This window comes from Myxocyprinus asiaticus, chromosome 35, assembly GCF_019703515.2.
Source record: "Myxocyprinus asiaticus isolate MX2 ecotype Aquarium Trade chromosome 35, UBuf_Myxa_2, whole genome shotgun sequence".
Taxonomy (NCBI): Eukaryota; Metazoa; Chordata; class Actinopteri; order Cypriniformes; family Catostomidae; genus Myxocyprinus; species Myxocyprinus asiaticus.
Genome location: NC_059378.1, coordinates 21,028,704 through 21,043,939, shown reverse-complemented (window position 1 = coordinate 21,043,939; position 15,236 = coordinate 21,028,704). Strand labels below are relative to the sequence as shown.

At 37.9% G+C, this 15,236-nt stretch overlaps 1 protein-coding gene across 4 annotated transcripts in view; it reads left to right on the top strand.

Annotated features, from left to right (window-relative positions):
- LOC127426308 (protein polybromo-1-like) overlaps positions 1–15,236 on the top strand; it is a 42,914-nt gene that overhangs the window by 167 nt on the left and 27,511 nt on the right. For 2 of the 4 annotated variants that reach the window (XM_051673035.1, XM_051673038.1), the window contains exons 1-12: positions 9–305; positions 2,370–2,517; positions 2,719–2,816; positions 3,035–3,182; positions 4,985–5,134; positions 5,481–5,591; positions 5,706–5,774; positions 5,877–5,975; positions 6,064–6,149; positions 12,745–12,836; positions 13,625–13,841; positions 14,494–14,635. In XM_051673035.1, the coding sequence (XP_051528995.1) occupies positions 256–305; positions 2,370–2,517; positions 2,719–2,816; positions 3,035–3,182; positions 4,985–5,134; positions 5,481–5,591; positions 5,706–5,774; positions 5,877–5,975; positions 6,064–6,149; positions 12,745–12,836; positions 13,625–13,841; positions 14,494–14,635 (1,410 nt within the window). In that variant the 5' untranslated portion in view covers positions 9–255. Of the gene's footprint in view, positions 1–8; positions 306–2,369; positions 2,518–2,718; positions 2,817–3,034; positions 3,183–4,984; positions 5,135–5,480; positions 5,592–5,705; positions 5,775–5,876; positions 5,976–6,063; positions 6,150–12,744; positions 12,837–13,624; positions 13,842–14,493; positions 14,636–15,236 lie in introns of those variants that run through there. The other 2 variants (XM_051673039.1, XM_051673036.1) reach the window with 2 other exon arrangements.

The window sequence follows — 15,236 nt, the reverse complement described above, 5'->3', positions numbered from 1 at the left end:
CTGTTCAAGCTATAATAAAGCTCGCGCATCATCGCGCAGTGTTGCATGGCCCAGCTCGCCTCTCAGTGTGTGCGTGAGTGCGTGCGTGCCATTGTTTTTATCTGCCTGTGCTGATGTATGTGTCATACAACTTGCCTGTGCAGTGTGCAGACACATTACGGTCCCATCACCTGACCATCATCATCATTGCCCAGCAAACACTGAGCCCCGCATTGATTATCAGACATAATAATACGTTCTTCTGATCACAGGTTCATGCTTTCTCTCATAACATCCATTTTCTCCCCAAACATCAGTTATGTAAGGTAGATGCTTTTGTAATTACAGCATTATAAGATCTAGTCTATGCAGTTGGTGTTTTCTTTTGTATTGATATACAGCAATCAGATTTTTTTTTCCCGCCATGTTTCTTGTCCTGTCTGTTTTAAAACTGTAGACTGTTATCTTCCTCATAACTAGCACAATGTCTAGACATAACTGTTGCTAATAATTCTGTTAGTAAGCTGGAATCAACTAGTATTACTGTACTACAGGAATACTGTTCATTTATTACTACAAAAGCAATCAAAATCTTTAGGCTACATTGATTGATAATTAATGCATTTGATTTTGGAATAATTTCCAGTTGGTTTCCCCTTACAAAAATGTACAATGGTAACCATAGTTTCCAACAAAATACCTTAGTTATAGGCTTTTGTTACTACTGTAACAAATAATATTGAAATTAACATGGTATCTCCTTCTAACAATGCAAGAAGCATCCAGAATCTTTGTGTCATTTTATTGGATTTCTATTTTACACTGACTGGCCAAAAAAAAGTTGCCATTTGGATTTACTGTAAATAAGCAGATACTTAAGAGTCTATGATTGAATAATTATTGCTGTGATGAATATGTTTCTGCTGGCAACAATTCTTTTAACCCTAACTGATGCAGTGTGTATCTTCTCATTTCTTAAACAACCATGTCGGAAGACATATCCCGTGGTCGTGGAAAAGATCTTACTGTGTTTCAGAAGGGGCAAAATATTGGCCTGCCTCAAGCAAAGAAAACAACTAAGGAGATTGCTGAAATTACTGGAATTGGGATAAGAACTGTCCAACGCATTATTAAAACCTGGAAGGATAGTTGTGAACCGTCAGCTTCGCAGAAGAAATGTGGTCAGAAAAAAATCTTCAAATGATCATGATAAGAGATCACTAAAACGCTTGAAGTCACATCGTAAAAAATTGACAGTAGAACTCGCGGCTGTGTTTAATAGTGAAAGTAAGAGTATTTCCACATGCACAACGCGACAAGAACTTACAGGACTGGGACTAAACAGCTGTGTGGCCACAAGAAAGCCACTTATTAGTGAGGCTAATCTGAAAAAACGACTTCAGTTATCTAGGGAGCATAAAGATTGGACTGTGGAGCAAAGGAAAAAGGTCATGTGGTCTGATGAGTCCAGATTTACCTTATTCCAAAGCAATGGGCGCATCAGGGTAAGAAGCGAAGCGCATGAAGCGATGTACCCGTCATAGTGCCCACTGTACAAGCCTCTGGAGGCAGTGTTATGATCTGGGGTTGCTTCAGTTGGTTAGGTCTAGGCTCAGCAATGTTATGCGGCAGTGAAATGAAGTCAGCTGACTACCTGAATATACTGAATGGCCAGGTTATCCCATCAATGGATTTTTTTCTTCCCTGATGGCATGGGCATGTTCCAGGACGACAATACCGAGATTCATCAGGTTCAAATTGTGAAACAGTGGTTCAGGGAGCATGAGGAATCATTTTCACACATGAATTGGCCACCACAGAGTCCTGACCTTAACCCCAGCAGTGTTTGGGATGTGCTGGAGAAGACTTTACGGAGTGGTTAGACTCTCCCGTCATCAATACAAGATCTCAGCCAAAAATTAATGCAACTCTGGATGGAAATAAATGTTGTGACTTTGCATAAGGTTGTCGAAACAATGCCACAACGAATGCGCACCATAATCTCAAGGCGGTCCAATGAAATATTAGAGTATGGAACTTTTTTTGGCCAGGCAGTGTATTTATTTTATATTACAGTGATGGCTCATACCAAGTTACCGCAGTTTTGTTGCATTAAGAACTGTTCTAATGATGTCATTTTGGAAGGAACTATTGTTATCATGGTACATTTTATTAAAAAGCAAACTCAGGCAAATGGATGTCTTGATATATCAGTTGCCACTAATTCTGTTAGTAAGCCCGTTTTAACTTGTAATATTGTACAGTAAGATTATTCTAACTAGATTACTGTTTATTTACTACAAAAGCAATAACAGTGGACCGGCAGTGTGTAGTAAACTAATGGTTTATTGAATATTAACCTGAATATTGACATCCTTTGTTTGTAAAAGGGCTTTTGCGATGGGCTCCAAACGATGGAGAGCCACGTCTCCGTCCAGCAGTGTGAGTGGAGGAGATTTTGAAGACAGCCAAAGCACATCCATACCTTCAACCAGTCGGAAGAGGAGAAGAACCACATACATTCCCACTGTTGACCCTGTGAGTTCAAAACACTTAACAAATGTATTTATTGTGAGAGCCTTAGAGATTGCACATTAACACAATTTGTCCTTACCCACAACGGTGCATTGATGTTTTAACTGCTCTACTCTAAGATTATAAAGTCTAGATATAAATATTAAAGATGTATTCACTTGTTATGTGTCATGCCTTATTTGTGTCCTGTCTGTTTCATCACAGATTGCTGTGTGTCATGAATTGTTCAACACTATCAGAGACTATAAGGATGATCAGGGCAGGATGCTGTGTGAACTGTTTATCAGAGCACCAAAGAGAAGGTTAGTTAAAAACAGGTTTTTTCGGTTCAGACTGAACATTTCTTACACCATTAATATTTTCTACACCATCATAGTTTACCATTAGGATCTAAATATGGACCTTTCCCAGTGTAACTTCTTTTTGGTCCAGGTTAGATGTTGTTGAGACTGTTGAAAAAACATCAGAAAGGTGCAGTTTTAACATCATAATGTATAACACAAACGGTAACTCCCTCCAGGAACCAGCCGGATTACTATGATGTGGTGTCTCAGCCGATTGACATGATGAAGATCCAGCAGAAGCTGAAGATGGAAGAGTATGATGATGTTGAACATCTCACAGCCGATTTTCAGCTATTATTCAACAATGCCAAGACGTACTTCAAAGTATGTTATTACCACAAACAGATCTCAATACAGTTTATAAAAACAAGCATGAATAGAAAATTAAAAATACAAGTGTGTGTTTCTATAAAATGTCTCACTATTATATATACATTGTGTGTTTTAATAATTGGAAGTGCTTTATAATTAAAGGGATAGTTCACCCAAAAATGAAAATTCTCTCATCATTTACTCACCCTCATGCCATCCCAGTTGTGTATGACTTTCTTCTTTCTGCTGAACACAAACAAAGATTTTTAGAAGAATATCTCAGCTCTGTAGGTCCTTTCAATGCAAGTGAAGGGGTAGCAAAATTTGGAAGCTCCAAAAGGGACATAAAGGTAGCATAAAAGTAATCCATAAGACTCCAGTGGTTAAATTCATCTTCAGAAGCAATATGATTAGTGCGGGTGATAAACAGATCGATATTTAAGTCCTTTTTTACTATCAATCTCCACATTCACTTTAACATTCTTCTTTTGTTTTTGGTGATTCGCATTCTTCGTGCATATCACCACCTACTGGGCAGGAAGGAGAATTTATGGTAAAAAAGGACTTAAATATTGATCTGTTTTTCACCCACATGCATTTGGGATGGCATGAGGGTGAGTAAATGATAACAGAAATTTCATTTTTGGGTGAACTATCCCTTTATGCAATATTATACGAACAAGAGTTCTATTGTTTTGAATGGGCATGATGGTAATGCAGGTAATCGCAGCCATGCTGATATTTAGACCAACAGCACGATTGCTAGTGTGATATTGTTTTTATGCAACAGTTCAGCAAACAAGTAAATAATATTCAAAAACGTACGTTTCAAACCAGTTATTTCTTGCATTTCTTCTCAAGCATCAAGCACAACTCGACTCTCTGCTTTCATACTCTCGTTTAACTTTTAGTGTTTCATTCATAATAAATCTGTGTTTCTGAACGAATCGTTCTCATTCCTTTCCATTGATTCGGGCGTGATCAACCCAGTGTTGTTGTCTGAATCACTTAAAGGAATAGTTCACCCAAAAATGAAAAGTTGCTGATAATTTACTCACACTCAGGCCATCCAAGATGTATCTGTGTTTCTTTCTTCATCAAAACAGAATTTAAGATTTTTAGGATTTCATTTCAGGCCTTCTCCTCTAAACAATGCAAGTGAATGTACTCCATTTTTTGACGGTCCAAAATGCATATTTAGGGTGCATCAAAATAATCCACACAACTCCAGTTGACAAATAAAGTTCTTCTGAACCCAAACAATTGAATATTTTTAGAAACAAAACAATACTTATATACTATTTAAATGTTCGCTTCCGTACATCTCTGTGATGTGCGCTCATGAGAGGGATGACGTAAGCTCGTTGGTAAGGTCACGCGTCATGTGGAGGAGGAGTCAGGAAGCATGTCATTGTTTACAATAGAAACTTGCACAGACCACAGACCAAGCGCCGTTCACAAACCAAAACAGTCCAAAACAATTTCAAAACAATATAAAATAAAATAAAAAATAATTTCCAAATAATAATAAAAAAAACAAAATAACAATGTAAACAATGACGCGCTTCCTGACTCCTCCTCCACATGACGCGTGACCTTACCAACGAGCTTACGTCATCCCTCTCATGAGCGTGGACTGTATATCAGCACTCTTGGAACACTGCTCATCCAATCAGAGGACCATACTTCACTGTTGTATATTATAAGGATATTGTTTTAGATCTGACACTGTTCAAGTGAGAAATTTTCTAACTGCAAAAATACAAAGGTTTTTTACAAATAAAAGTGCACTGAAACCCCCTTTTCCTGCACAGCCAGAGACTCCAGAGTACAGAGCAGCTTGTAAGCTTTGGGATTTGTATGTTCGCACAAAGAATGAGTTTATACAGCGAGGGGACTGTGACGAAGATGATGACTATTGTGACTACACACAGGAAAACCCTGGAGGCCTCATTGAAGAGGAGGTCAGAGATGACAATCCCCTTCTCCTTTTTTCTGTCATTTTGTGCTTTTCTGAGTATTTTACTTACACCTTATTACACCTTAAGTTTTAAGACATACTTTTGGTCACCTACACTGTGAAACATGGTAATTTTAAGGAGCTATTTATACCTGATCTAACCCCATAAAATTAGTTTTGTTGGTGTAATCTAATATATTCAGGTTGATTCAGTGATGTTAATATTTTTGATATGTGAATAAAACCAGTTATTTTAGATGTTAATCCATGAAGCACATTTTATTTCAGATCGTGAACTGTGATTTATATGTGTCAAGACAAGTTCATTCTGATTTGTTTTGTGTTTCCAGTCTGTCTCAAGCCTTAAGGAAGTTCTCGGGCAGCTTCTGGATGCTGTGCTGACTTACACAGAACACGGACGTCTCATTAGTGAACTGTTCCAGCGGCTTCCCTCTAAAATGGTTTGTGACAGTTATTCCAGATTCTATTTAAAGCCCCTGTACACACCATTGTTTGGACAATGTTTGCTATTTTTATTATTATTGATTTTATTAATAATTTACCTTCCATTTCAGCAATATCCAGATTATTATGCTGTTATTAAAGATCCAATAGATCTGAAGACCATTTCCCACAGAAGACAGGTATCTTTCACCACTCATGTATAGCATATGTATTATTACCATTTATTCTTTATTTTATTTGTAAGTTGTTGTTTTTTTTTTTGTTTGTTTGTTTTTCAATAGATGGGCTACTACAAAAGTGTAAACCATATGGCAAAAGATATTGACCTGTTAGTCAAAAATGCCAAAACCTACAACGAACCTGGATCACAAGTGTTTAAAGTAATGTATCCCTGGAATGCAACCTCTTTCATATCTTAGACCTGCATTCTTTTGCCTGTTGAATTATGAATATTATGAATATTTTCAGGATGCACACACCATCAAAAAGATCTTTGCACAGAGGAAGATGGAACTTGAACATGCTGAACCTGTTAAAACCAGCATCAGAATCAGGTATGTTACCTCAGTGAGGTCTTATAAGTTGTGTGTCATGTAAGTTAGTCATAGATGTAAATGCTATTCATATTATTGGTATTTAATGAATAGTTTACCAAAAAATTTATATTCTGTCATCGTTTATTCACCCGTATGACTTTCTTTCTTCTGCAGAACACAAAAGGAGATATTTTAAAGGATGTTCTGATCGCTAATTTGAATACAAAAGCAGTAAATAATCACTCACTTTAAGGCTTAAAAAAACACCACAAAGTGTCATAATAGTTTACCATGTGACTCATGCGTCACATTCAAAGTCTTATTGGTTCTTGTGCGTCTTGTGACCAAATGTCATGAATTTTGATGTTATTGACATTTTGCCATGTTTGATTTTTGCTCGTTTACAGGATCTGATCAACGATTTGCTTTGAATTGAGAGCGAATTACTAAAATTTTGGTCTGTTTATCATACAAAGTGATTGTACGCCTTCAGAAGATTTGACATTTGATGCACAAGTCGCATGGACTACTTTTATGACAATTTTGGGTGTTTTTTAAGCTTTAAAGTGAGTCATCATCTACTGCTATTGTATTGAAATCAGCAAACGGAACATCCTTAAAAATATCTTCTTTTGTGTTCTGCAGAAGGGAGAAAGTCATACAGGTTTAAAACGACATGCCATGAGTAAATAATGAAAACATTTTCATTTTAGGGTGAACAAGTTACCTCAACACAGTGTGCTACAGTCAGATAATACAGTCATACAGTCATAACAATACAGATTCAGTCATTATTCAGGTTTTATATATAAGCTTTTTTTGCTTAATCAGGTGTTATTAACAATTATTAAATGGCTCTCTGGAATACTTTATGTTTGGTTTGGTTCTGATTGGTCAATCGTGGCATTCTGCTGTTAAATATCTTTGTGTAATGACCTATTTGCTATTTAGCTGTGTAGGGCTGAAGCGATTAGTCAACGTTTTCAACAACAAAAATGTTCGTTGTCGAATAGTTGTTGATCTCATTTAACGTAACATGAGATCACATTAAACTCTAATGATGACATGTGAGAGCAGTACTACAGCTCGCACCTGACTGAGGAGAGGAAGAATTACACAGCTCACAGTCCAGATGCACTCTAAACTTTCCAAACAGCTTCAGGTGATGTAGATCGCAAATTATGACAGAATTATAATGCAAAAATACAAAATAAGTAAGCACCCTCATGAGAGAAGCACTCTCATTGTGGAATAAGTGGAGCTGGAGCAAAACTTGCATGTCGAGTGTCTTTAAAGGAAACATCCCAGCGTTACATCTTAAATGCAGTTATATTTAATGCATTATAGCTTTATTAAAGTTCAAATAATACGTAAACAGGTCATGTAAATAACTACAAACTCCGAACCTGTAATTTCTCTGTGTGGTCAGCGCCTCTTCTATGAGTTGCACGAATGTCCCGATCTAAGGAGGAGAGATTGAAACTGCACCCGGCTGATGCACACTCTGGCGCGGGGACGCTCGTCCCTCGAGAGTGCGTGCTTGCTGCAGCTAGATTATAACACGATGGCTTGCAATTTATTGAATGATAATATATGTCACTGTGCATTTCTTATTGTAAAGTAAATTGGCAATACGCAGCTTTATTAATAAGAGAGAGTTTTTTTTTTTTGTGAGTTAAAGATGGATTGAAGTGAACAGAAAGGTAAGAGAGGTAGCCTTTATACACTGCAACAAAATACGTTTTTGATTTGTTTTTGTTTTGGCTTGTTTTCCAATATAAATATCTAAAACGCTACTTTAGCAGCTATACTGCAGAAGAAATATTTGTTATCTGAGAATGTTATAATATTAAAAATACAAATATTTAAAAATATCTAAACATCCTTTTAAAAAAAAAAAGATGCAATCACCTGAGAAGCATCATATGAGATATTTAGATTTGCTTTTAGAGAATGGATCTTGAATATGAGTATATTTTGTCTTTACTGCACTCGTACAATTATAACCAAGTGAAAAAATATACTTATATACAAAATACACTTATATTTAAGATACATTCTCTTAAAGCAAGTCTAAATATCTTATATGTTGCTTCTCAAGTAAATGTATCTTGTTTTAAGGATTTTTTGAACATTTTAAATGGAAAACAAGACTAAAACACTTGATAACAATAGGATTTTTTGCAGTGAATTTCTTTACTGAATTAAACTTAATAAAAAGTATTTTTTTCCTTTTAATTCATGTCATTTAGAGGTGTTTTTAAAGGATGATTTTGTCCTCTTTATTGTTAGTAAGCACATTTAATACAACCTTTTAAGTCGAGGCACAAGCTAAATAATCGGTTAAGAGCTAATGATTAATCATTGCAATAATAGCTGAATAGTCGAATAATCGTTCTTGTAATGTTTTGTAGTGATGAGGTGAGAGAGCAGGATCTAAATGCAGCTTTTGTTTAATCCATAAAGAAGATGAGAATACCTAGAAGACAATGAAGAATGTTACAAAACTTAACAGTCTTCTGTGATAACATGAACACATGTAACAACGAACAAGAACGGACAAAGAGGGAACAAAACTCTGGGACGGTCGAGGCTACAGGTGTTGGCTGGCTCATTGGCCGTGGCAGGCGTGGGCACTGGCTCGTTGGCCGTGGTAGGTGCGGGCATGTGGGCGCTGGCTCGTTGGCCGTGGCAGGCGTGGGTGTTGGCTCATTGGCTGTGGCAGGCGTGGGCTTTTGCTAGTTGGCCGTGGCAAGCGTGGGCTCGTTGGCCGTGGCAGGCATGGGCGTTGGCTCATTGGCCGTGGCAGGCGTGGGCGTTGGCTCGTTGGCCATGGAAGGCTTGGAGTAAGGGGCCATGGAGGGCTGAGGGGCGTTTACTGTGGGAGGTGGTTCAATGTCCTCATCCTCCTTACCCACAGTGAAAGAGGAGCCACAAAGTTTCAGAGCCACCTCCACGTATTCGCACAACATCCAGTGAGGATCCGCCGGAGGCATCCGTGTCTTTAGTGCACTATTTAGACCGGCTCTGAAGAAAATCAACAGAGCGTGGTCATCATAGTGCACTAAATTAGCCAGTTCAAGAAACTCACAGACGTGATCCTCAACTGGACAGTCCTCTTGTGTAAGGAGGATAATCCTGACAGCTGCTAGATCCATATTGGGTCAGTTCTTCTGTATTGTTTTGTAGTGATGAGGCGAGAGAGCAGGATCTTAGTGCAGCTTTTGTTTAATCCATAAAGAAGATGAGAATACATAGAAGACGATGAAGAAGGTTACAAAACTTAACAGTCGTCTGTGATATCATGAACAGATGTAACAATGAACAAGAACTGACAAAGAGGGAACAAAACTAGAGGGTATTTATAAAAACAGTTGTTGATGAGGGAATGGAGAACAGGTGAGGAAGATGGGGAACAGATGGCTGATGAGGGCAGTGCATCATGGAAATTTAGTTTATGGCAAACTGATGACATAAGACAAAAAACCATATCAAAATAAGAGTCCTTGAGAACATAACAGTAACACTGTGATAGTTCTAATAATCGTTAGATAAATCGATTATCAAAATAATCGTTAGTTGCAGCCCTATAGCTGTGACAATCTCACATAATAAAATAATATTGACTTAAATCAATATTTCATGCCCATTTATTTATTTAGTAAGTATCCTTTGCTTTGTGGGATCCTGATCATCCTTTCTTGGCATATTTTGCAATAATGATCAGCTGGCTGAACATTTTCCATGACTTATATAATGTTAAAACATATTTGACCACTGACAATATAATATCTTTGCTGTGCCACTTCATATTTACATTTAGTCATTTAGCAGATGCTTTTATCCAAAGCGACTTACAAATGAAGAACATAGCAAGCAATTTGTCATACAAAGTTCAACAACATCTACGGTGTTGTACTGCCAAGCTCTCAAGGTGACTGGAGTAGTATAGGCGTTAGCACAGAAGAAAAGAGACAGAGAAGGATTTTTTTTGTACAGTAAGTGCAAGTTAAGTTCAATAGTACAACCCCAATTCCGAAAAAGTTGGGACAGTATGAAAAATGCTAATAAAAACAAAAAGGGATGATTTGTAAATTATATTCACCCTTTTCTATATTGAAAGCACTACAACTACACATTATATGATGTTTTTCCTTGTGAATTTTATTGTTTTTTGAAAATGTACAGTAATTTTAAATCATATGATTGCAACACGCTCCAAAAAAGTTGGGTCAGTCGAGTGTTTACCACTGTGTAACATCACCATTTCTTCTAATAACACTTATTAAGCATTTAGGCACTGAAGACACAAGTTTGTTAAGTTTAGAAAGTGGAATTTTCCCCCATTCATCCATTATGTAAGTCTTTAGCTGCATAATTGAACAGGGTCTTCGTTGCCATATGATGTGCTTCACAATGCACCACACATTCTCAATTGGAGATGGTCAGGACTGCAGGCAGGCCAATCTAGCACCCACACTCTATGCTTCACAGCCATGCACTTGTAATCCGGGAAGTATGTGGTTTGAAGTTGTCCTGCTGGAAAATGCAGGGATGTCCCTGGAAAAGACGGTGCTGGATGGCAGTATATGGTGCTCCAAAATTTGTACATATCTGTCTGCATTCATGGTGTTCTCACAGATGTGCAAGTTATCCATTCCATGGGCACTGACATACCCCTGACCCATACAGACACTGGCTTTTGGACCTGATGCTGATAACAGCTTGGATGGCCCTTTCCCTCTTTGGCCCGGATAACACAACAGCTTTGTTTTTCAAAAACTATTTGAAATGTGGACTCTTCAGACCAAAAAAATACACAGTTCCACTGTTCTACTTTCCATCTAAGATGAGACTGAGCCCAGAGAAGTTGGCAGAGCTTCTGGACAGTGTTGATGTAGGGCTTCTGCTTTGCACAGTAAAGTCTTAACTTGCATCTGTGCATGCACCGGCGAGTGGTGTTGACTAACAAAGGTTTACTAAAGTTATCCCAAGCCCATGTTCATGATATCCATTACAGATGAATGATGTTTTTTAAGTCAGTGACGTCTGAGGGATCAGAGATCATGCACATTCAGAAGTGGTTTTCGTTTTGCCCTTTACGCACTGAGATTTGAACATATTCTTTGAATCTTTTAAATATTGTGCGCTGTAGAGGGTGAAATTCCCAAAATCCTTCCAATTTGTTTTTGGGGAACATTGTTCTCAAAGTGCTGGATTATTTGCTGAAGAATCTGTTGGCAAATTGACAAGTCTCGAATGATCCTTGCTCTTGAAGGATTAGGCTGTTTTTGGAGGCTCCTTATATACTATGACATGATTGCCTCACCTGTTTAACATCTCTGGTTTCACATCACCTTGTTATTTTAACTCGTCAAATTTTTATTAGTCTTAAATTGCCTGTCTCAACTTTTTTGGAGCGTGTTGCAATCATCTGATTTGAAATTACTGTAGATTTTCAAAAAACAATGAAATTCACAAGGAAAAACATCATATAATGTTTAGTTGTAGTGCTTTCAATATAGCAAAGGGTCAATATAATTTACAAATCACTCCTTTTTGTTTTTATTGGCATTTTTCATACTGTCCCAACTTTTTCGGAATTGGGGTTGTAAGTACAATTAGTGTGGATTGGTTAAGTGCTCGCGGAACAGATGTGTTTTCAGCTGTTTCTGGAATGTTGAGATAAATCTTTGTGATGGGACCACCAGGCGCCACTCTTTCATAGACCGCAAAGAGCAAGTTGGAGCATAGACCTGGAGAAGTGAATTTAAGTAAGAGGGTGTGGTTCCATTGGCTGTCCTGAAAGCCAGAGTCAAAGCCTTGAATTGACAAGAGCCCTTTTTGGCTGATTTAAGACCAGATGCGCTGCTGCATTATGGACCTTCTGCAGTGGTTTAATTGTGTTAGCTGACAGGCCAGCCAACAAAGCATTACAGTAGTCCAGTCTTGATATTACCAGAGCTTGTACCAGGAGCTGTGCAGCATATTCAGACAGAAAAGGTCTGATTTTCCTGATGTTATAGAGCACAAATCTGCAAGACCGGGCGGTTGATGAGATGTGGGTGGAGAAAATAAAGCTGGTCATCTGCCACCACTTCCAGGTTCTGAGCTGTTCTGGTTGGTGTTAGTGTAGTTGAACCAAGATGAATAGTGAGGTTGTGGTCAACAGATGGGTTGGCTGGGATCACAAGGAGTTCTGTCTTGGCAAGGTTGAGCTGAAGGTAGCGTTTCTTCATTCAGGCCGAAATGTCCAAGAGGCAGGCAGAGATACGAGCTGAGACAGTAGGGTCATCAGGTTGGAACAACAGGTAGAGCTGCATGTCAACAGCGTAGCAGTGGTAGGAAAAGTGCCTCAATGATCAGTCAGAGTGATGTTGTGTATATCGAGAAGAGGAGGGGTCCAAGCACTGATCCTTGAGGAACACCAGTGGTCAGCTGGTGTGACTTGGATACCTCTCCTCTCCAGGAAACCATGAAAGATCTACCAATGATTTAACCTTTAAAATAAAAAATTTATATACAAACACACACATTTCGATTCTACTTTTTGATGGCATACAGTGATAACAGTGTTGATTGTCATTAAAATCAGATATATTTTTGTGAGCAGGAATAGAAGGTTTGCACAAGAAGACCGTCTCTCCACCATCACTACAGCTCTACAGTATGGATCAGAAAGCGAAGAGGATGCCATTCTGACTGGTATCTTGGGCAAATTGATTTTTAAATGTAAAATTTCACAGGTTGTTGTGCATCAGACTTAAAAGAATAGTTCACCAAATAATGAAAATGATCTCATCATTTAGTCATGTTATCCCAGATATGTACGGTTTTCTTTCTTCTGCTGAATACAAACAAAGATTTTTAGAAGAATATCTCAGCTCTGTAGTTCCTTTCAACGCAAGTGAGGCTCCAAAATCAAAAAAAGGCAGCATAAAAGTAATCCATATGACTCCAGTGGTTTAATATATGCCTTCTGAAGCGATGCAATCACTTTGGATGAGAAACTGATCAATATTTCAATAATTTTTTACTATAAATCTTCACTTAAACTTTCACATTCTGAAAGTAAAAAAGGACTTAAATATTGATCTGTTTCTCACCCACACCTACTCACCTATCATATCGCTTCTAAAGACATGGATTTTACCACTTGAGCCTTATGGATTACTTTTACACTGCCGTATATGATTTTTGGAGCTTGAAAGGTCTGAACACCATTCACTTGCATTGTATCGACCTACAGAGCTGAAATCTTCTTCTAAAAATATTTGTTTGTGTTCTACAGAAGAGAGAAAGTTATACACATCTGGTATGGCATGAGGGTGAGTAAATGATGAGAGAATTTTAATTTTTTGGTGAACTTACCCTTTAAAATCTACAAAATATTCTTCCCCAAATTTAAGGTGTGTCTTACTTTGATTTGGTGAACATTTGTGCATTGGCATATATAGTAAATTAATTAGATTTGTTGTATCCATGTCCTCAAGGCTCTGTTCATTATGATGAGGGTGAATCAGAGGCTGAGACCATCAACTCCAGCGTAGACATGAGCAACCCCATCTTCCAGATGTATGAGACAGTGCGGGGTGGCAGGAACAGCCAGGGGCAGCTCTTAGCCGAGCCCTTCTTTCAGCTGCCCTCCAGGAAGGACTACCCCAACTACTTCCAGCAAATCAGCCATCCAATCTCCCTCCAGCAGATAAGGTACAACAGCACCAGGCATTGCATGATTAGCAGGATGTTTAGTTTTGAACATGTGCTGTTTTAAAAAAAATATTGATTAAAATTACCCCCACAGGTGTCTTTAGTGATAAACAGAGAGTATGCTTGCTAAACTCTGCCTAAACCCAGATTTGATTAAAATAATTATGTTAATTGTTTTAGAATGAATTACTGGTAGGTGGCAACATGTTGGGGTAAACATATGCTTAATGGATCAATTGTTCATTCTGCAGTTTTACCAGGTTGTAAGGCATAACTGACAATAGACTGTTGAATTATTGAAAATCAATGCAGGTTTTCATCCCTAAAATCGAAGTCACCTAAGCCCCAAGGTTCTGTGTGCATGTGATTATATAAAAATACAGTAGTTTGTCATTTTTATCCAATTTGCTTAGCAAATGTCTTTGTTTTTATTTGGTTATTTTGCTATGGCATGCTGTATGGCTCCTTGAAATATAAAAAATAATTTGGCAAAGTAATATAAAAAACTACTTTATAGCCGTGCAGTTACTGAAACAAAATCAGCACCTTAAGACATTTTTTTAACCAATTAGAATCAAGCATTTAACATTGCCCTTGTATAACTCAGATTATTTTATGTCCATGTTTTATGTTACTTATTTTCTCTCTTCAGGGGTAAGATGAAGACTAATGAGTATGAAAGTGTGGAACAGATAGACGCAGATCTTAACCTGATGTTTGAGAATGCAAAGCGCTACAATGATCCCAACTCTCATATCTACAAGCGCGTCCTAAAGTTGCAGCACATATTGCAGGTAATACAACTTTGTTTGTGTTTCATTCTGTGCCAATAGCAGATTTAGAGTTACTGTGTCAGGGGTGTCATATTGGCCGGAAGGTTTGGATGATTTTTAGGGCCCTGGATGGACAGAGGGCCCAGCAGAACCCCCGACTTCCTGATTGATTTTGTTAATAATGGCCATTTCGCTCAGGTAAGCTAAAATGAAGACTGCTTTTACTTGATAATAAAAGAAGATTTAGTGTGTGGGATCCTAAATGCGCATCCCATTTGTACAGTGTGGCACGTTTGTGTGAACGCGTCATACACCATGCTTGACTGGATCTTGCGAATTACGCTAAACAGCATGGCACAGACCACAAAACCTGTGCCACTCATTTGAATTAAACAGAGAATTTTCCACTTTGAAGCACTATGGAGAATGTCAACCATCTCATAAGGCCAGACAGCCCCTACATGTGTTTAGGCTACTGATTTTTTTTTTTTTTTTTTTGCCAATTTACAATGCTATAGTCTAGTTTGTTTTATAGAAACCATAGTTACATTGACCTACTCAATGACGAGCCATCCATTCACATCTTACCTGTGGTACTTCTTCCAAATGAAAAAAGTAAAAT